At 39.7% G+C, this 22173-nt stretch overlaps 2 protein-coding genes across 2 annotated transcripts in view; both read right to left on the reverse strand.

Annotated features, from left to right (window-relative positions):
- Nucleotides 1-574: 574 nt before the first annotated feature.
- NEIL2 (nei like DNA glycosylase 2) lies at nucleotides 575-7105 on the reverse strand. The gene is made up of 5 exons (XM_083353419.1): nucleotides 6930-7105; nucleotides 5079-5284; nucleotides 3949-4289; nucleotides 2637-2833; nucleotides 575-1715 (listed from the first exon to the last, which is right to left on the reverse strand). Exons 2-5 carry the CDS (start codon nucleotides 5214-5216, stop codon nucleotides 1396-1398), a joined length of 996 nt encoding a protein of 331 aa, XP_083209545.1. The 5' UTR covers nucleotides 5217-5284; nucleotides 6930-7105; the 3' UTR covers nucleotides 575-1395.
- A 5990-nt stretch (nucleotides 7106-13095) lies between these two features.
- Nucleotides 13096-22173, reverse strand: part of GATA4 (GATA binding protein 4) — a gene marked incomplete at both ends in the record, with an annotated part of 49784 nt that continues 40706 nt past the window's right edge. The window contains 3 exons of the mRNA XM_083350377.1: nucleotides 13096-13278; nucleotides 17802-17950; nucleotides 18931-19018. Coding sequence (XP_083206503.1) covers nucleotides 13096-13278; nucleotides 17802-17950; nucleotides 18931-19018 — 420 coding nt within the window. The remainder of the gene's footprint in view (nucleotides 13279-17801; nucleotides 17951-18930; nucleotides 19019-22173) is intronic.

The following is a 22173-nucleotide window of genomic DNA, read 5'->3' on the forward strand; positions in this document are numbered from 1 at the left end:
TGGTATAGACAAAGAGATAGGAAATACATAATAAAAAGAAACAGGGGCTCTTTTCAGCCTCTCCTAGAAATCTAATATGTTTACAAAATACTCCTGGTTTTCCATCCCATTATTTTCTTCAGCAAACTTCTAAACATGGGGTCTGACTCCTAAATTACTATTTTGATTCAATCTTTGCTTGAGACCAATAGCCTTCCTGCACACTAATGACAGGTGCCAATATAAAAGTAAAACACTATTTTTTTGAAAATTGTCAAATCTTACTGGGTTATGTTTTATGATTTAAAATTCCATAGTATCAGGCAAGAGAATAAAAATGTGGTCAATAATAATAATATTTCTGGTCAAAAATTAATGCCTCATTCTCAATTCTTATTTAAGTGATGATGAACACAAAAAGGGACAAACAAATACCAGTTTGAAATTATTTGAAGTGTCAAGTACTTTTCCAAAAATAATTTGAAATTAATCTCATGATATGGCAAACTTTGTTACAAACCCATTTGTTGCTCTACTTTCACTACCCCAATCATGTAAAAATCAGCACAAGAAACATTTCATTCAAACCCACAAGCCATATTTTAATGAAATTCAGGAGTTTCAATGTACAAGAGAGTTTTCAGGTTTCAAATAAGCAAGATTCTAAGCCTCTTCTCTAAGCCCTACTATATCGAGATATATATTGAGTAATTGAGAAAGTGGAGCTTTTAAGATACCATCTCTTGTGTTATTAGTAACTTCAAATCTTTGGTTTGTTTGATCTTAACATTAAACATTCAAATTCTAGAATAAAGTTGAATCTTCCTGTTGCTCAAAGCCAAATCCCATGCCTTTGTTTTAATGGCATACCAATATTTTAAGTCAACTATAAATAGATTCCTCATTTACAAATCAACTCATTTGCATTATCTTGATCCTTAATCCTACCTCAGAAAATTAAATATGATGCAAAGTATTATGTAATTGCAATGGTAATTATAAAGAATTATTTTGATATGAATCATTCGTATAATAAAGGAATATTGGAATGAGAATTTGAAAAAATTGTATTTTGTAAATCCAATACAAGCATGGTCCAAGCATAGAATATTCCTGACATTGTAGGTGGACGGGAACCATTCCCTCTCCTTCCAAATAGCTTCATCATTGGTAGCAAGTTTCATCTTGGATGTTGCATTTGCAGATCTTGCATCATTGTCATTAATCACAAATATCCAGGTATTACTTGGACTGTGAAAAGTGATGATTCAAGTGACTCAATCAACAGTATGTAATTGTAAATCTTAAATCCCTTTAAGGGGTACCTGTGCTTACAAGTTCTCTGTTGAATCCTAAACCTGTACCCTGGTTTCCACATTATCTCCTGAAATCACACAACCAAAGAGATTATGCAAATCAGGTGCCTTGTATAAGAGGCATATCCATCTCTTCAGGTGACACTAGAGGCTGGCATTGTGGACACCACCAGGTAAGTCTTTTCAAGCCATCTGGTGGTCCAAATGTTGCCTTCTTTACCTCATGCCCTTCGGGGCATTTATCTTTCATATAAATCTGTAGCCGCAATCTTTGTCTTCCCAGCTTATTGTGGAGCCATGCCAAGCTGAACTGAACAACATGATCAAGCAAAGATTTGAGATCTGTAGATTCCAAAGAGGAGCCAAGGGACAGCGGATGAATCCTTGCTAGATACAGAGCCTCATTCTTAATGATATTTCCTGGAGGAGAGAAGAATTCAGGAGAAATTGAACATTGGAGAGCCCGTAAAGAAAGTAAAGTGAAAAAAAAGCAATCCTTATGGATTAGCCTTTCCAAATTGGAGTCCTTAAAGGAGTCTTCGAAAATAATTCCCATCATTCCTAACAAATTATCATGGTGGTTGGGAATCACAGGAACTATAAATATTAAGAAAGGCTGCTGTAGGTCATGGTAAAAATGTAAAACTAGAAAACTAGAAAATTCAGGTTCAGATCTGAACTCTGTCATGAATTTTCATTGCTAATCTTGTATTGGTCGTTCTGTTTAGCTTGTCCTATCTCGTGGGATATCAAGTGGGTAACATGAATATGTTCCTTCTTCTCATTGTTAGTTTAGGAAGATATACAGATAGACACAACATACACTGCTGTCAGCTATTTAGGGAACTGCAGGACAGTTAGAAAACATTTTAGGCAGTAGGCATCATTATGTGATTTTACACATTCTTGTTGTCTTTGTTAGAGGTTTTATGAAATTATAATTCCATTTAATTGTACCATGGTTGATTTAATTTTACAGTAAGCCACTGAGAGTTATCAGATTATAGTTTATAGTTATCAGATTATAAACTTAATAAGTCAGTTCATTCATTATTCTGGATGTAAACAGTTTTTAAAAATGAAACGTGTAATTGTCATATTTTTAAAATGGCAGAGATGTGGGTGTTACAGACCCTGTTCCTTTATTGGCCCTCAATGTAATGTTTAAATAGTTGTCAAAGATCTCTTTTTAAGTCAATTCATGTGCAAAATTCAATCTTCTTTAATAGAATAGCCTCTGCTGCCCTCCTAGATTACAACCTCTGCATATTTAGCAACAATTACCATTATACATCTGACATTAAGCATTGTTTTTTTTTTTGGTATCTATTCTGAACCTACCTATTCCTGAGAAATAACTTTGGTTCAGGAGCATGTAGCACACAGGAGTATCTTTTGCAAGGACCTTCAAAGCCCGCTCCCGGTCAAACTCCTGGCTCAGGATATCAATTGCTGGATCAGTGCTAGGAGAAGAGCATTGCTGAATGCGGCAGTTATAAAATACCAGAAAGTTTCCAGCATCAAAATGGAGAACCAGCCTAAATATCCAAAATGAAAACAAACACTGAATTAATTTAGAGCAGATGAGCTGAGCCTGAATTTCATGGGCCATATGTGACCCTGAAAACTTACGAGATTATCCCCAAAACCTTTTTTAAATTGTAGATTTTAATGTGACTGAAGAGGCAAAATAGTAGATGCATGATGGAGAATCTTAATTTCTTAATAACTTAAAATTTAACTGATTGACTAAATGCAAAGAAAATCTAGCTTTTTTCCCCTGGCCCCAGCATACCATTTAAAATAAAATGCACTTCTTGGCCCAGTTACATGTTTTTTCTTTATAAAAAAAAATATGAACCCCTCTTGGGTTGTTTCCAGAGGAACTAGTCCAGCTGTAAATAGTCCTCGATTTAAATCCAGACATTTAGTGACTGTCTGATGTTGTCACAATTTATGTCATTTTTTTTAAAAAATTGGGGGGATACAGTCTCCAAAAGGTGGCCAATTGCCAAATTGCCAAAAACCATACACGGAGTGCAGGGATAATAATCAAGTCTATAATTTGCCTGGAGCAAAGAGCTATTTTCTGTATCTTTCTTGGACTGTAGTATTTTCTACTGTATAGAATAATGATGTCATATGCTATATAAAATTTTACCAATGATAATGTTGGCAAAATAGCATTAATTCAAAATAAGCCAAGATTGTTATATTAAAAAAGAGTTAATTATTTATTACACAGCAAAACTCACTTGGATATCCCAGTGTCAGTGTTTTCAAATCATCTGGATTGATCTGTCTAGTGCTTCCGACCGGGTTTTTAAATTGTAACATCGGCCCACATTTACAGCTACTAGCAGCACCCCTTAGTCATATGACCATAATATGTGATGTTTTTTTCTGGAAACGAGTTTACTTCTGATTTCCAGCAAGACACCCCATTGCGAACAATGGTGTGCTTAACAACCATGGCATTTGCTTAATGACCACCAGAAAAAGAGTTGTAAAATCAGCTCAAGTCATGTAATAAGCCACTTTATGACCATCACGACTTATGGTCATAATTACAAGGCTCAATTACTGTTGTAACTCAAGGACTTCCTGTATAGCGATAGGGTAAAACTTCCTTTGTAAACCTCGAAGTACTAACCTGGGAATTGGATCTTTCCAGTCGCCTCTTTTGTTTGCTTTATTCGCCCTTGCAAACTCATTGGCTCGCAGGCTTCCATACAGACCAAAGTGGAAGCGGAGCCATTTCCAACTCTGCCCATTATTATTATCCATATCAGATGCCAACCAACTTGCTGACTCTTCTTGTTGATAGCATTCAGGACTGCACATTTCAACTTCATTTTCTTTCTGGCCCTGGAGGAAGGAACTGCTTCCAGGCATTTCCAGTCTTTGTTCAGACAAATCCGAGGACATGCTGCCATGGCTGGGCATTAATTTCTCTTTGGTGCCAAAAGCCAAAAACAAGTTCTTCCCATGGACCTGGAAAAAAACTCATTTTAAAAATCTCACATTCTATTTCATCCTCTCCAGGTTAGTAACCCCGGCAACGCTCCTTCCTTTTTATTCCTTCTTGTCTTTTTTTGTTTATATAACTTATGTAATGTTTAATAATTAAAGTGCAGACGAGAGAAACAGATGAGCCTGTTAACTTACTAACAGAAATATTTGAGCAAGTCTTTAGCTATGAAGCAAGAAATCAGGATGGGAGAGCTTACCTATTAGAGCTCCCATAAAATATAGGCCCAGAATGGAATTCTTATTAGGATTTCTTAAGCCTAAGGCCAGCAACATAGCAGCCAGAAGCAGCAGAATGTACATAGCCACCCTGCATGGCAGTCTTAGACATCCCAAAGTGTTATTTTTTAAATTAGATTTCAGAAATATCTGACATCTTGTACAAGCAAGATGGGATTTACATATACCAACATGAGATCTTGTACACAGGTATTAAAATGTTGTCACAATTTGTGTCATTTTTTTAAAAAAAAATTGGGGGGATACAGTCTCCAAAAGGTGGCCAATTGCCAAATTGCCAAAAACCATACACGGAGTGCAGGGATAATAATCAAGTCTATAATTTGCCTGGAGCAAAGAGCTATCTTCTGTATCTTTCTTGGACTGTAGTATTTTCTACTGTATAGAATAATGATGTCATATGCTATATAAAATTTTACCAATGATAATGTTGGCAAAATAGCATTAATTCAAAATAAGCCAAGATTGTTATATTAAAAAAGAGTTAATTATTTATTACACAGCAAAACTCACTTGGATATCCCACAGTGTTAGTGTTTTCAAATCATCTGGATTGATCTGTCTAGTGCTTCCTCCCACCCTGGATACCATCTTCCCTACATAGGGAGAACACAGAAACTGGAACTTCTTTACAGAGGGTCCTTCTGGCATTGCTGCAAGAGCACAAAAACTGGGGATGACAGCCGAGTTTGTGAGATTCCAGACAATCAACTTCAAGGCTGGAAAGAGTGTTGGGAAAAATGGTTAAAAATGCTGTTCTGTGCCACAAAATGTCTATTCCCAGGATGGCCTCCAAGCTTTTGGCCTGAACAACGATGTCAAATATGTACTAAGACTTGCAGTAAAGTGGCAGTCTCTAACATAAGAGGATATTAACCCATTTTAAAAGCTTATTAAGAATTTCCTTTGACTAATATAAGCCCCTTTAATTTGTACTGATCAAAATTTAAGTATGATTAAGCTTTTAATTAAGGGACGTGGTGGCTCAGTGGGTTAGGACGCTGAGCTTGTCGATCAGAAGGTCAGCAGTTTGGCAGGTCAAATCCTGAGTGCCGTGTAACAGAGTGAGCGCCTGTTACTCGTCTCAGCTTCTGCCAACCTAGCAGTTTGAAAGCACGTAAAAATGCAAGTAGAAAAATAGGGACCACTACGGTGGGAAGGTAACAGCGTTCCATGTGCCTTTGGCGTCTAGTCATGCTGGCCACATGACCACGGAGACATCCTCGGACAAGCGCTGGCTCTTCGGTTTTGAAACGGAGATGAGCACCGGCCCCTAGAGTCGGAAACGACTAGCACGTATGTGCAGGGGAACCTTTACCTTACCATTAAGCTTGTAATTAACCTACACAATTGTGTGGTTTTTTAAAAAATTTGAGACACTTCAGTGAGACCCTTGGGGAGGCAGAAATGTCATTTTTCTGTCATTTTCTCACTAATTCTCTATTTTCTAACATATAGTAAAGTACATTCAGGCAGGAAAGACTGTTAAAAGTTAGAGGGTAAAAATGAAAATACCAGAACATAATGAACAGCAAACTGTTATATTTTGGGAGTTTTGCAGATTGCACATTGTTTAGATTATACTTTTATGAGAAGTATAGTCTAGCCATTGTGTCTCAACCTCGGCAACTTAAGTTGTATGGACTTCACCTCTCAGAATTCCCCAGCTGTATGTTAGAGTCCACATATCTTAAAGTTGCCAAGGTTAAGAAACACCTAACTAATATGCCAACCTTTAGCAGTGGCAGCCTCAACAGAGCTTTTTTTTCTTACTAAGTCTACAGGTAGTCCTCAATTTACAACTGTTCATTTAGTGACCATTCAAAATTACAACAGCACTGAAAAGTGATTTATGAGTTTTTCAATCATGATATTTGCAGCATCCCCATGTTCATGTCGACAAAATTCAGATGCTTGGCAACAGGTTCACTTAACAAGCAGGTTACTGACTTATCAACAGCAGTGATTCACTTAATTGTGTCAAGAAAGTTCGTAAAATGGTGGAAGACTGAATAAATGTATCACTTAAAAACAAATTTTGGGCTCAGTTGTGGTCGTACGTGGAGGAAGGACTACCTGTACAAGAATGATAACACACCCCACCTCCAAACATGGCAAACGTCTGGGTTTTGATGTTGCTCTTAACATTTTTAACAGAAATGTGTCCCAGCCCCTAATACAGACCATCCTGGGTTGCTTGTCGCCAACTATTTATAGGTATTTGCATGCTTCTGATACCATAGATTTTTTGTTGATCAACCAAGAGCACACTGAAAATACAAACGGAGTATATTCAATTTACAATAGATATTTGGAGCATTATAGGGGAAGACATGCATCTGCAACACAAAGCGAAAAACGTACACCTTAAAACTGGAGGCTCCTGAAAGTTGTAATAAAAGAACGAAGACGCGCGCTCACGTCTAGTCGGAAGAAAATAAAATGCAATAGTACGATCAATGATTTTTTTTTTAAAAAAAATAGTTATTTTCCTCTGTAAAATTTAAGTAGTGGGACCTGAAGCCACCAAAACTTTCTCGCTTCTTGATCGCCTCCTGCCTTCTTTCATTTCCAAGCAGGGCTTCTCGCTCCCGCCTCGCCCGTTTTCCTTCTGAAAGGAACTATCTCGGCAGACCTTTTAGCAGAGAACCGAACGGCTGCCCTCCATCGATCTCTGCGCAGCCCATCCTGTCCTGTGAAGAGTGCGTTAATCAAGCCTGGGTTAGAGCCTTGGGAGGCTACTTAAGTTACGCCTTCCAGTTCTGCATTAGCTGCCTTGAACTGTGAGAGAAAAAGCGAGGAATAGGCGCGATCGGTGTAATCGTGCACCGTCTTTTGTTCCCACAACTCGCTCAAAGGCGAAGTGCAAATACATTTGCACGAAAAGCAAAATGTAGTTAATATTAACTTTGGTTAGTTTTGCAGTTTGCGCGAATGTAACCACGGCGAGAGAATAAGGTATTCTTTTTCAATAAAGGAGTATATTTGTAAGTCAGGGTTGAAATGAAGGGATCCTTGGTGCTCTGAGCTTGCAGACATTTCATTACTCATATTAGGCAACATCGATTTCCGGAGAAGATCTGCTTAACTTGTACATATATTAATCTTGTGTTTTTACATTTTAAAATTTATGTCATATAGTATGCCTTATTTTAATTGTAGGGCTTCTGATAAGAAAAAAACAAACCTAGCTTGGGTAATGAAACGTCTGCAAGAAAACAACCAAGCTCAGTATCATTTTTCCTTGCTTGATAACCTGTATTTTCAAAAATTTTGGCAAATCGGGCAGAATTTCTGATTTGCAATATATTTTCTCATAAAAAGGAAAAAAAACCTCATTTTTAAAAAAATAATGCTAACTTTATGAGTTTGCAGAGATTTCCTTTTCTCACAGGAAGCTTTTTTTTAAAGTTTTCAGGATTCACACAAGATTTGAAAGGCTCATGCTGGAGAAGGCTCTTAAGACAACCCTGGATAGTGAACAGGAGCATCAAACAAATTTACACAAAGTTCTTATTCAGAGTCACAAATTACTAGGCTCAAATTATCCTACTTTGGACATATTATATATAGAAAAAGCTTTAATGCTTAGAAAGGTAGAAAAGGACAGCCCAGCAGCAAGACGGATGGGCTCATTGGAAGATCACTAGGTTAAAGGCAATAGGTTAAGAATAGATCCAGGTCTTCTTACATTACACTCAGATTTCTTGCAGTACAAACAGTGGTAGAACTAGTTACAGCAAACCACAGGTTTCACCTCCAGTACCAACCTCCTATTTTTATTCAGAAGCCAAATGCTTTCCATTCAGTGGGCTTACTCCCTAATAAATCAGCTTCAGATATCCCAGTAGGAATTTATTGATGCTTTGTGAACAAAACAGAGACATCAGATGTCTCAGAAGTACTGTATTTTCTGGCGTATAAGACGACTGGGTGTATAAGACAACCCCCTACTTTTCCTGTTAAATTACCGTATTTTTCGGACCATAAGACGCACCTGACCATAAGACGCACCCAGTTTTTAGAGCAGGAAAACGAGAAAAAAAAATATTCTGAACCAAATAGTACCGGTATACTAAAACAGGGCTTTTCAACCTTTTCATCCATTGTACCACTTTTAGGACAAAGCAATGTCTGAGTACCGCCAGTCGCCCAGCAAGGTGTTAAAAACTTGACACCCCCCCAAAAAAGGAAAAAAATAATAAAGTACAGGTAGTCTTTGGCTTACAATGATTCACTTAGTGAGCGTTCAAAGTTACGACTGCACTGAAAAAAGTGACTTATGACCATTTTTCACATTTATGACCATTGCAGCATCCCCAGGGTCATGTGATTTACATTCGGATGCTTGGCAATCGATTCATATTTATGATGGTCACATTGTTCCAGGGTCATGTGATTGCCTTTTGCAACTTTCTGACAAGCAAATTTAGTGGGGAAACCAGATTCACTTAACAATCATGTTACTAATTTAATTTCTCTCCTTCTCTTTCTCTCCCTCTCTCCCCCTCCCTCTTTCTTTCTCTCCTCTCTCTTCTTTCTCTCTCTCTCTCCCTCTCCCTTTCTCTCCCTATTTTTCTCTTTCCCTCTATTTCTCCCTCTTTCTCTGTCCCTCTATTTCCCTCCTTGTTTCTTTCTCCTTGTCTCTCTCTCCCTCTTTCTCTCCCTATTTTTCTCTTTCCCTCTATTTCTCCCTCTTTCTCTCTCTCCCTCTATTTCCCTCCCTTTCTTTCTCCTTCTCTCTCTCTCCCTCTCTCTCCCTCCCTATTTCTTTCTCCTTCTCTCTCTCCCTCTCTCTCTCTCTCCCCCCCTCCCTCTCCCATTGTCCCTTCCTTCTTTCTTTCCTTCCTTTCTTCCTTCCCTCCCTCTTTGTCCTTCCCTCTCCACATTAGAGCAGTACCTGCAGAGGTGGCCCTGTGGCCCGGCTTTCTCTTGCAGAAAGCAAGCTGAAACGGGAGCGAGGGAGATTGCCAGGAACGCGAATCGGCTGATCTCGCGCTCCTGCAAACTCCCTCACTCGGTTTCAGCTTCCCTTGCTACAAGAGAAAGCAGGCTGAAACGAGGGAGATTGCAGCAGCGCGAGATCAGCCGATTCACATTACTGGCAATCTCCCTCACTTTGTTTCAGCCTGCTTTCTCTTGTAGCAAGGGAAGCTGAAACCGAGCAAGGGAGATTGCAAGAGCGTGAGATCGGCATTTCTCAGCACGTGCCGTTTCGTGCTCCTGACAATCTCCCTTGCTTTCCACTTGTGGAGGTTGGGGCTGGCCATACAGATCAGCTTCGGACCATAAGACGCACCCTCATTTTCCCCCCTACTTCTTGGGGGAAAAAGTGTGCCTTATGGTCCGAAAAATATGGGTATAGGGTTTGGGCTAGACTCGCCGTGTAAGACTACATAAGAACATTTCAGGTGTGTGCAATTGACTTTATTCTTGCTAATGTCAGCTAGAACTAGAATACAGAGCTGCTGATTATCAACCTCACCTCCTATTCCTGGCATGGCAAGCATTGGGAAATGTTTACAGAAACTTGCAGTATGTACTGGGTTTCAAAGTGAAAACAAATAAAACTATAACTTAGAGATACACTTGCTCCTTCCTTCTCCAAATCAGTTCTATGCACAAGCTAGCACAAAGTAAGATAACTTATGTAGGTGTATTGCATGTGCAAATTGGGCAGTCCTGTTTGGAAAGGATTGCTGAACTGTATGTTTTAATTAGATTTGTATGTTTATTAGATACCAATGTAATATTCACTCGTGAAAATATTGTTCAGAGACAGAACTGCTAATGCTAATGTTGCTATCATCTACTCCCTGTTGCTGGGGCCTTGTTACTACAACTAGGACAAATAAAAATAGAATGTGTGTGTGTATTTGGAATAGAACAGTGCCAGAATGTATACATGAACATTTCACAGTAAAACTACATTGATAGTTTAAAATAAAAATCTTTACATGTCCTACGAAATTGCACTGATCCAAGATGAGCTACATCTTAGAAAGAATAGGGATTTAGGAAATGCCCTACACTGGTGACTTCTTTCACCACATAAAAATCAAGGGCTAGGCAAACTAAGCTGATTTTAATTTTCAGAGATATCAACCTGAATCAGGAAACTATTACTTCAGATGGGATTCACAAGACTGAAATGTCAGGGATTCTCAGTCCCTGAATGAATTAGGATTCTAAGTTTGTTCATGTTCAGATTTATAAGAGGTGTGTGCGACATTCTAGACAGGTTTTGGTATATAAGCAATGGAGTCTGAAAATAATCAAAATGAATACCCAAAATCTGAGTCAAGCCAGGGCAGCCATATTTAGACATAAAGATATAAACATCCACCAGATAGTAGCAAAGAGATTTTTGAGAAAATCTCAAAACTGAAGAAGCTTCTTTGGATGAGAAGTGAAACGTCTTCAAGGAAAAACGAAGTCCAGTTGCCTTTTGAAAAAGCACCTTTGGGACAACCATAACCTGGATGAGTGAGAATTTCCAAAGAGATTCAAGGAAAGTTTTAGCAAAATCCCCTCATCCATAATTTTTCCATCATCCCCTTCACTTTTAAATTTGAGATGCTCGGAATAAAATCAGGGACCTTCTACATGTAATTTATGATCTAAGAGTCATACTTTATCCAAATTTATTGATTGCTGCTCATTATAAATACTTCAAAACTATCACAAACGTTCTGAGGGTGAACATTACAATTTTACTGATGATTACAGACAAAGCTTTGTTTCTGTTAAACAGAACAGGAGCTTCAGAATTTTGATATTTTGCAGTGGTTTGATTATTTCATCATGGGGTAATGTCTTTCAACACTAATATTTAATGAAGACAATCCAAATGTCAAAACACATGAATTACTACAATAAATGACCCTATGATCCCTTGCATCAGGGTGGAGTTGGGGTGACGAGCTAAGCATGTACTGGCTGGATACCCTTCCTGACACCTACCAGTTTGCACCATAAGATTTCTCTTTGCTCTCAAAGAGAGAAATATCTGCCTCTACCAAGGATCGAACTCACAGTCTCCTGATTGTGTGACAAGAGCACCACCTCTAAGCTACCACACCATTCTTACATGAATAGTGCTTTTATCTATCATTTCTTTCAGGCATTGTGAAAATAAACGTTAGCAGTATCTGGATTCAAAACAGCTATTAAAAATAAAAATGACTATTAAATGAATGAGATTGAGTGAAAAGAAGTGTCAATCCTACCACCGGGTCATGTTCACCTTGATCATAAGCATAACTCTTTTAAGTTTTATTTAGTACTAGTTTTATTTATTTATGCTTAATATTAGACAGAAAGGAGACCTTCAGTTCAAATTATTTGCTTACCCATTACCCCTGCCATATTCTGAAATGGGTGTTTGCTAATCTATAGTCACTCATTCCAGTTGTGCTTCAGATTGTATATAAATCATAGAGAATCCTTTCAACTGGAAAACCACATAGGTAAAACACTGAGTTGGTTGCTTTGAAAGGAAGAAATAGATTTATTAATAGCAAAGGAAGGGGGTTAATCAAGTTGACAGAAAAGCAATTAAATTAACACTAATGTGCTGCTGGCAGTCAAAATTGCTGGATCCACAAAATTCCTGCAAGAATCCACCAACCATAGTGGATTGCAGCTATGTTTGAAGACAAAACCTGTTGCTTCTGTTCTATACTTTAAAAAAAACTCTGGAGTCTTCAGTTCACCATTGATTGCAGAATTTGCAGCACCTCCATTTTCTTCGAGATTCTTGTGGGTCACTGTCCTTGAATATTCATTTGAGTTTCTTACTATCAATAATAAATTTTGGTCAGCAGTATCTTTGGGGGAGAATATTTTTTATAATCAAAATGGGAAATAGGGAACCAAAATCCAAGCTTTTGCCAGCAATTAGCCTGTTTTCCATTCTTCTCTGCATATGCTGCTGGTTCTTCTCTTCTGGCTTTGAATTAGCAATGGGATGGGTAGCTATTACATCCCAGGAAAGGAAATCACATATTTCATAAAAGCCACCAGCCACTGATCCTCATAATGCAAAATTTAGGAATATTGCTGGCTTATATATTGGTTTTTGTTTTATTTTTTATCTTTTTTAACCTCCATTCTGTTTTTATGGGCTGGCTTATACATTCCTTCATTTTTCAAAAGATGTCCAAAGACAATGTGTGGAAAGCTGCAGTTACAAATTCCATTCAAGCTCATACATACCCTTCACATATACACACACATTACAAACATACTACTTGATATTACATTTCTGAATATCATTTACGTATAAACATGTAATATTGATGTCCAAGTTATCTGGAGGATTTTTTTAAAATAGAACTTGGCAGTTTTGATTGAACAGGCCAAAGCAATTTGAAGTGGTTCTTCTAAGACCAGAACTAGACAAAACAAAAGATGAGAGGAAGAAACAAGGGGGAAAAAAGAACAAATAGTATTGCTTGACAGTTGCCCATCGCCTTTGAGTCCCAAGGTTGGTAATTCCCTTAGAAGCAGGTGAGGTGGCAGAAGATTATTAAGCTGTGATGATGTCTCCATGTGTTTCCCCTAAGACTAGGCTGTTCCAGGAATCTTGCTTGGAACTAGGCTGGGGAGACTGGTTGATGGTTCCTTGGTAAGCCTGTGGGGAAAGCTTGAGAGTAGACACAGTGGAGTGAAGAACAGGTCCATGGCCAGACATTGCCGCAACAGAGAATGTCTAGTGGGCAGAGGTAAAAGAGAAAAAAAAGCATAAATAATGGGGAAGGGAAAGGGAAAAAATGCTATTTTATCATTTGCCTGTAACAGTCCCTTAAAAACTGAACCATGAGATGGGTGGCAAGTACATTTTTTTAAAAATCCCATTTATATCCCGCCCTTCTCCGAAGACTCAGGGCGGCTTACAATCTAAGAAGCACAAATCAATGTGCTTAGCAATAGCCTTCATTCTATGTATATGCCTGCTTATAAGGGCTTTCATACACCCCCCAAGCGGCATTATTACAAAGTCAGCTTATTGCCCCCAACAATCTGGGTCCTCATTTTACCTACCTCGGAAGGATGGAAGGCTGAGTCAACCTTGAGCCTGGTGGGACTCAAACCTGCACTAATTGCAGGCAGCTGGTGTTACTTAAGGAGGCATTAGCCCACTGTTCCACCAAGGCTCTTATTTGATAAATAAATAAACAAAAACTGGTATCTTTCAGAATATATTGTGTCTACAGTTTTACTACATTGGAGAACTGAATTAAAAAAACAACACACCATAAATTTGTATTATTTTGTTTTGAAATCTCTGAAACATTGGGTAAGATATATAGCTGAAATATGGAGTAGGCAGCAAACCAAACTTCATAGCAGGGATACCTCAGCTGTTCCAGGCTAATAGCATGGAATAACTGGAAGAGATGCTCTTTAATCCATTCTCCAGGTTGTTGGATGAATGGATTAGATTAGGGGTCCCCAACCCCAGTCCACAGCCAGTTCAGAACCGGGCCAAACAAGCTGCAGGCGAAAATGTGTGTGCAGCTCCATTTGTGTGAGTGGTGAGCACTTGCATGCAAAGCTCCATCTGGGCAGGTGGCAGGCAGAGATGCCTGCTACTTGTGCAAATGGAATTGCGCACGTTCATGTGTGCATCTGCTGCTTGCACAGAACCATCCCCTCTCATCTTGCTGGTCCACCAAGCCGGAAAGGTTGGGGACCACTGGACTAAAGTAAAAGCTTTTTAGAGTGATGGGTACCACTCACCTTTGTACAGTCTGGGCTTAGTGAGATACTGAGGTGACTGGATTTTGGTTTTTAAAGTTATAAATAAGGTCCCCCCCTATTTTGTTTGTTAATTTGATTTTTTTATGTGGCTCTGTTTCTCCCATTTCCCTTCAAAATGGTCACAATATAAACCTTAGGACAACATTATTGCATACACTTATACACTTTGCCCTAAATTATTAAATTATCAATAGGGTATATTTTGCAATTTCATTGCAGGTGTGTTTGTGATCTATGGTTAATTCTGCCTTCTTTGTAGGAGACTCCATCCTGCTAAAAAAAGTTGCCACTGGAACTGAAGCCTTATAATTTAAGAGGCTAAAAACGTACTTCTTTATTGAGGTCTTTTAACAGTTTCAACCGTCCCACTTATTTTACCTATTGTAAAATGTGATAATTGTCTAAACATTGTCTAGCTAAATATAAATCTAAAGCAATGATACTTTTAGATTTATCTTAATTATATTTCTCTTGTTGCAGCTGTATTTCTGTAACAGTCTAGACTGAGCCATCAGCAGCATACAAATAGTTTAAATAAATTTAAAATTCAGTAAACTTTCAGAATTCCCAGCCACACAGCCATTCAGTTGAGGATAGCTGTTCTACAATCTTTCTTTCTACTCCACTCAGCTTACCAAACATGATACAGTGGGACACCCCTGCCCCCGCCAGCCCAGCAACCTATGGATACAGATAATACCGTAAGAACTATGATCTGCCACATATGGAAGACAGTCAGTTGAGAATGGAGAAGGCTACCATAGTGGTTACCTGAATTCCCTTAAGTTTCAGAAGCAGAATAACAGAATAACAGAGTTGGAAGGGATGTTGGAGGTTTTCTAGCTAATAACTTGCTCGAGCAGAAGAACCTATGCTATTTCAGACAAATGGTTGTCCAATCTCTTCTCAAAAGACTCCAGTGTTGGAGCACCGATAACTTCTGGAGGCAAATCGTTTCACTGATTAATTGTTCTAACTGTCTGGAAATTTCTCCTTAGTTCTAGGTTGATTCTCTCCTTGATTAGTTTCCATCCAATCCTTGTTCTGCCTTCAGGTTCTTTGGAGCATAGGGTTATCTATTGTGGCAGCTCCGTAGATATTGGAACACTGCTATCATATCACCCAAGCTTACTAGAATTCCCCAGGTTCAAGTTAAAGTCCACCCTTACCCTGGAAACTCACTTTGGATCTGTCACTCAATCTTAGAAGGATGTTGATGTAGATAGATGTGCTATACAGTAGTGGCCAAAATTGTGGAAACCTTTTGGGAAAAGTGTACATTTGAGGTTTCATGGCTAATAACACCACCTTTTTTTAGTAATACCATAAAATTATATATCAATGGAAAGATAATTTAATCAAGAATGTAATGCAACAAGGTTTGTTCAATTATCTGTATTCTATGAAAAGTTATACCCAAATAACCAGAAAAAGGAAGCAGAGCTTGCTTAGATTGATATCAGGTAGCTTTCCTTCATCTGATTGTAGCCAATGAGCATGAGTGTTTAGAGAGCCAATCAGGTGTCATCTTGTTTTGGCAATGAGCCAATTAGATCACAGTAGGATTCAGTTATTGATATCATATATTGAAGCTGACAGGAGGACATTGGTCAGTGTTATGTGATCGCTATCAAGTTGGTTGGGTTTTTTTGTTCTTTCATTTAGTGAGCTTGTAAAACGTAATAAAATTAAAGTAATAGTGCAAACAGTTGACTGGTCACCCAAAAAGCAATGTAAAATAGTATTATTAAGTGAACAAGGCTACAGTTATAAAGAAATTAGAAGAAAAATTAGTGGAAACTTAACCAAAGGTGGTGTTTCTAAGTTTTTGAAGAGGTATAAGGAGACTCAGTCACTACAAAACCACACTGGTAAAGGCAGGAAAAGGTGTACAACAGCAAGTGATGATAGAAGAATTAAGAGGCTGTGCCTAGGTGACAAAAGAAAATCATCTGGGTGTATACAAGATGAAATGGCGCAATGCAATGTGAAGTTGAGTGCAAGGACTGTTTGGTGCAGACTGCAGGAATTTGGCCTAAAATCTAGAGTTCCACAAAAAAAGCCACTTTTATCTCTCAAACGAAGGTTGAAAACTGGGCTAAAACCTACGTTACCTGGACAAAGGAACAATGGGACAGTGTTATTTGGAGTGATGAGACCAAGATCTCCCTGTTTGATAGTGATGACATAAAATACATAAGGAGAAGAATCGGAGAAGATTTGCATCCTGATTTCATTACATGTACCATGAAATACCCAGTCAGTGTTATGATCTGGGGTTGTATGACATCAAAAGGTATGAGGATATAAATGGCCAAAAATACATTAATGAAATACTTTAGCCCAAACTGAAGCCTTCCACACATGATCTTTTCCAAGACAGTGAAGCATTTATATTTCAACAGGATTCAGCTCCATGTCATGTTGCTGCTGTGTGCAAAAAGTGGTTTAAAGATAATCATATTGCACTGCTGGAATGGCCTGGGAATAGCCCAGACCTTAACCCAATTGAAAATCTATGGAGCCAACTAAAGAAACTTGTTAGTCAGAAGCCTCCCAGCAATAAAACCCCGTTAATAGAAGCAATCATGCAATCTTGGTTTCGCATTATAACAGCTGCAGAACTAAAGGATTTGGTTCACTCCATGGGAAGATGTTGTAAGGCCATAATTTATGCTAAAGGTTACCCAACTAAGTATTAACTGACACGGTGATAATTTTTGTATATCTCATTTTTTCTATGGAGATAATTTTTTTATATATCTCATTTTTTTCTATGTGTTTCACTTTCCTTCTTTATAACTGCTATTGTAATAGCAAATCCTTCATAAAAGTTATTGCATTACATTCTTGCTTAAATTATCTTTCCATCGATATATAATTTTATGGTACTACTCCAAAAAAAAGTGGTCTTATTAGCTATCAAACCTCAAATGTACACTTTTTCCAAAAGGTTTCCACAATTTTGGCCACTATTGTATATGCTGTCTTTTGCTTCTGGATAAAAGATAGAATATAAATCAATTAATAAAACATCTGAAGAGTTTCTTGCCCCAAGTTTAACCCCAAGAAGGCACAAGAGGGCTTTTGAAATGGCCGATACCCATTACTCCTGGATAACATGAGGATGTATATAAATCATATGGTCACAGTCTTCTCCATTAGAGAGAAATGTCTTACATCAGGAAAGATCCAGAATACGAATAGTTACTTTAATGTTAAAGGATTCTAATTATGCAACCTTTGCTTTACAAGCTTACAAGTACCCAGGTGGGTGCAGGAGTTTTATTAACAAGCGTGCCATGGAATGCTGAAGCTTTAACTCAATTCTGTTCTGTTAGATTCAGTACAGGATTGTTAAGAAATTAAAATAAAGAGAAAGCCATGTGTGTCTGACTTTCAACTCCTTGATATAGAGTCAACAAGCAACGAGAAAATGTGACTATTCTTTTGCATGATAAAAAGCTTCACCTGAGGAATAGGGCTTGGGTGTCCATAATGAGATGAGATCCCTGGTTCTGTCTTGATGGGGCGCATCTCTTCAGCAGTAGTAGTGGTAGTTGTGCTGGTGCAGGTGGCTGAGCTAATGGCAGTGGGAAGGCTTTCATTGGTGGCTGATCCTAGGGTGGGGGTGAAAAAGAGAGAGAGAGAAATTATTAAACTATATCTGTCCTGAGACTTTAGCCAAAATTTAAAATATTGGCTACTGTTGCTGCTGTAATAAGAATGAACGTTAAGAAAAGTCCAAATGGATCTTCATCGGGAAGGTTTTTCAGAGAAAAACACAAGAACCTTGCTGCAGCATGCCGGAATATATTGACATTCAGCCCCTAGGTAATTACATGAGTTGATGCCCAGGTACCTGCAGGATCCCCTTCTCCTATCTGAACTGGCCTGTGCAATGCACTCTTGGGGAATTCACCTTAGAATTCAGGCTAGGTTCTTTCTAAGGTTCATTCAAGGTAAAGGTAACGGTTCCTCTGCACATGCGTGCTAGTCGTTTCCGACTCTAGGGGCCAGTGCTCATCTCCGTTTCAAAGCTGAAGAGCCAGCGCTTGTCCGAGGACATCTCCGTGGTCATGTGGCCGGCATGACTAGACGCCAAAGGCGCATGGGGCGCTGTTACCTTCCCACCATAGTGGTCCCTATTTTTCTACTTGCATTTATGTGCTTTCGAACTGCTAGGTTGGCAGAAGCTGGGATGAGTAACAGGCGCTCACTTCTGATCAACAAGCTCAGCGTGTTAACCCACTGAGCCACCGCATCATTCAAGGTAGAATTATTCCAAAGACCACTTGATTAAATACTTGGTTCTCATCAACTTTATTTCACTTTGGATTACTTATATGTATTTGTGTACACATAGATGTTTTGTTGATTGTTCTCTTAAATTGTCACAAAGTCTATTTTGAATTGGTGGCACCCAAGGGGAATGAATGAAAGAATGAGTAGTGATGTGTTTTATTTGAAGGACCACAGAATGCTCGTATTTGATTATGGTATATAATAATACTTTTTCCAACTTTGGCAGATGTTAAGCTTAAGTTGTAATTACAAATGGATCATATCAGCTAAGAAAGTTTTTTCTAATTGTACTCACCTGCTGATGTCTTGGATTTGCTCAAGTTCTTTGGTTTACGCTTCCTGGTTTGGATCCCTTCTTTTCTCATAGCTAAAGGTCTTGGAACCTATGAAGATGCATTAGAGATCAATATTAATCTCCTAGAAAAATCTGCAATTTTTGAATGTACAAAATCCTGGGAGTAGCTCATTGTTTTCTTAACTGTGATTTATGTTGTGCTTCCACATGTTGACACAACAAATGCAAAAAGCTTGTGTGCTGTCCAAAAGATTTTCTTGGAGGCAGTTTTTAAAAAGACAATAAATTGGCAAACTGTATTTTTATTACCTTGTGACAGGCAAGTCAGATTCATAATGTGAGGTGTGCAATGTACTCATGTGTATTATAAAGAAGCCTCTTTCAGGCTAAAAATAGAAGTATATTTTTGGTTATTGTTGTTCATGGGCTTTTTGCTATAGCTTTAAATTTTTAATGGGCTCACTGAGGCCATTGTGCTGCCAAAAACTTATAGTCCACCTTTACTGATTCAAATACAAATTTAGAACATTTTTTTTAAGAATTATTTCTTTTGGAAATTGTTTTACAGGTTGGAAAATAGATAGTGGTTAGCATAATCTACTTCTTCATCTATTTTTGCAGCATGCAAAAGCTGTTTTCACATCTGCCAGCCCACATTGGACCGCCATGGCAGATTATGTTCCATTCCTTCCACATGCAAATACAACCTCAAAAACAGCCCTCATTCCCCGGAGGCCCTAGGGCAGGGGTCAGCAACCTGAAACAGTGAAAGAGCCATTCGGAACTGGTTCCCTCACAAAAGGAAAAACTGGGAGCCACAAAAAATGTGTGCGCATGTGTGTACATGCGCACATGCGCAGAACAGGGTTTGACTGAAGAGTGGAGCCAAGGCGAGATATGCACCTACCCTGCATATTTGAATTGATTGGTTGAACATTTTTAGTCCCCCCCTTTTTTTTTTGGACTGCATGGCAGTGGACTGGGAGCCGCAGGAGATGCGGCTCCGGAGCCGCGGGTTGCAGACCTGTGCCTTAGATAGTCCGGACCCAAGCCATTAAGGGCTTTATAGGTCATCACCAGCACCTTGAATCTCACCCGGAGGGCAACCGGAAGCCAATGCAGCTCACGGAGCAGAGTTGTTACATGGGAGTAACGGGAAACCCCCATCACAACTCGCGCGGCTGCATTTTGCACCAGCTGAAGCCTCCGAGTGGTCCTCAAGGGCAGCCCCATGTAGAGAGCGTTGCAGTAGTCTAAATGTACCTTTGTTTACAAACTCTAACCTGCATTTGGGAACATGTTCCAAAGAATCTAGGATGAGGCTGGGATTGATAAGTTATTCTTATTTCAGATACAAGAAGCCCTAATAATGAAGAAGGGCAACTACTGCAGAACAAAGCCACCAGGCTTTCTGGTTTAAATCTTGACTTTCATTCACCCCAGATTATGTATGCGGCTCTGGAGCCATGGGTTGCAGACCTGTGCCCTAGGGAAATTGCCCATGGCAGCAGGAAGACCTGCCCAAAGGCAGAGGGTGCTAAAAAAAACACTGGGTTAAATCAGGTTAGCTTTGGACTTTGGACATAGGAATGGTCAACATTTGAACAATAAAAACGGATACTCAACTAGAAGAACTGCTGATTGAACTCAACAGTATGCATTGAGGTATTACTGGATTATGCAAAATACGATGAAAAGGCGAAAATTTAGTTGAATTTGATAGGACTGGGCATTTATTCTATACTAGAGGTACAGAAAATGGATGATGTGGTGGAGTTGGTTTTTCCATCAACCAAAAGTTAAAAGACTACTACTACTACTACTACTAGTAGTAGTAGTAGTAGTAGTAAAATTTAAAAGTATATCAGACAGAGTAGCCCAATGCATCATTCAGTTGAACAAACAATACAAGCTTTCAATCATCCAAGCTTACGTGCCAACAATAACCTATAGTGATGGTGAGGTCGAAGAATTTTACAACGATGTGACCCACCTTCAAAACAAAGAAAAATGCCAATACAAAATACAAAATACTTGTCTATTCAACTGCATTTCATCCCCAAAGGACTCAGAGGGTTCTAGGTATAGGCCACCGTGAGAGGGTGGCTTGAAATTACATCTGCTGCCCCTAGAGGTGAGAGCTCTATGGGGTATGCCTTACCTAGAGTGTGTGTTCCAGACCAACCCCGGGAACAGGATCCGCGACTGTTGTGAGAGGAGGGTGGTTGACCTGTTCTGGGGGTTCGCCCAGCTGAGTGGCAGTGAAGCTGGGCGGATGGTCTGGACACCCATCTACCCTCTGTTTGGACCCTCCTGATTAATATGGGACTGCCTTCTCCGGGATTTGCTCCTTATGCCTCGTTTCTGTTACACTTACATGGACTTGTTCGCCCTCAGGGGTGCCCCCCCTTCCTGGGTGCGACCCGCCTTTCCAGCCACTTATAATCTCAAGGAAGGGCCCAATTGTTGGGACCCTGAGAGATGGCTGGGCACGGGTAGGGGCCTCCGATATAAATTTAATAAGAGGCCCCTAGTAAATTTCTTAGCTAATTTTTTTGTGGGGTTAGGGAGAGGGGGTGGGATCTTTTGGTTGTTTGGAAATGGGGGGTAGTCCAACAACCGTTGTTCAGGCCAGGTCCGGGATTGATCGCCAGGGGGGGAGCGGGGATCGGTTGCCTCCGGTGCTCCAGAGCGGGTTGTGGGATTACCTATTCCCACGACGTTAGGGAATGGCAGCAGGCGTATGAACAGAGGGCCGTATCGATCTCTGGGAAGGCCTCTCCGCTGCTTACAAGCGGTGAGGCACTCCGACCCTCTATTTCTGCCCCAAGGTCCCGGGAGCGAGGATGTGCAGCCACCTGAGCTCCGGTTGGTGTACTTGAACGCCAGGTCTGTTGTTAATAAGGCTCCTCTCGTCCGGGATCTGGTCGAGGGTGAGCATGCGGACCTGGCTTGCATCACGGAGACTTGGTTGGGCCCAGAGGGCGGTATTCCTCTGGTCGATCTCTGCCCACCAGGTTTCCGGGTGCTGCACCGGCCTCGGGCTCAGGGTAGGGGTGGGGGAGTGGCGGTTGTCATGAGGGAGACCTTGTGTCCGCGGGAGACCACCGTTCCTCAGATAGTCGGGTGTGAGTCTCTCTTCTTGAGATGTGGCCCTAGTGCGCAGTTAGGCTTGCTGCTGGTGTACCTTTTGCCTAGTCACGCAGCAACAGCCCTGCCTGAGCTTCTCGATATCCTCTCTGG

This window comes from Vipera ursinii (genome assembly GCF_947247035.1).
Source record: "Vipera ursinii genome assembly, chromosome: 1".
Lineage (NCBI taxonomy): Eukaryota > Metazoa > Chordata > Lepidosauria > Squamata > Viperidae > Vipera > Vipera ursinii.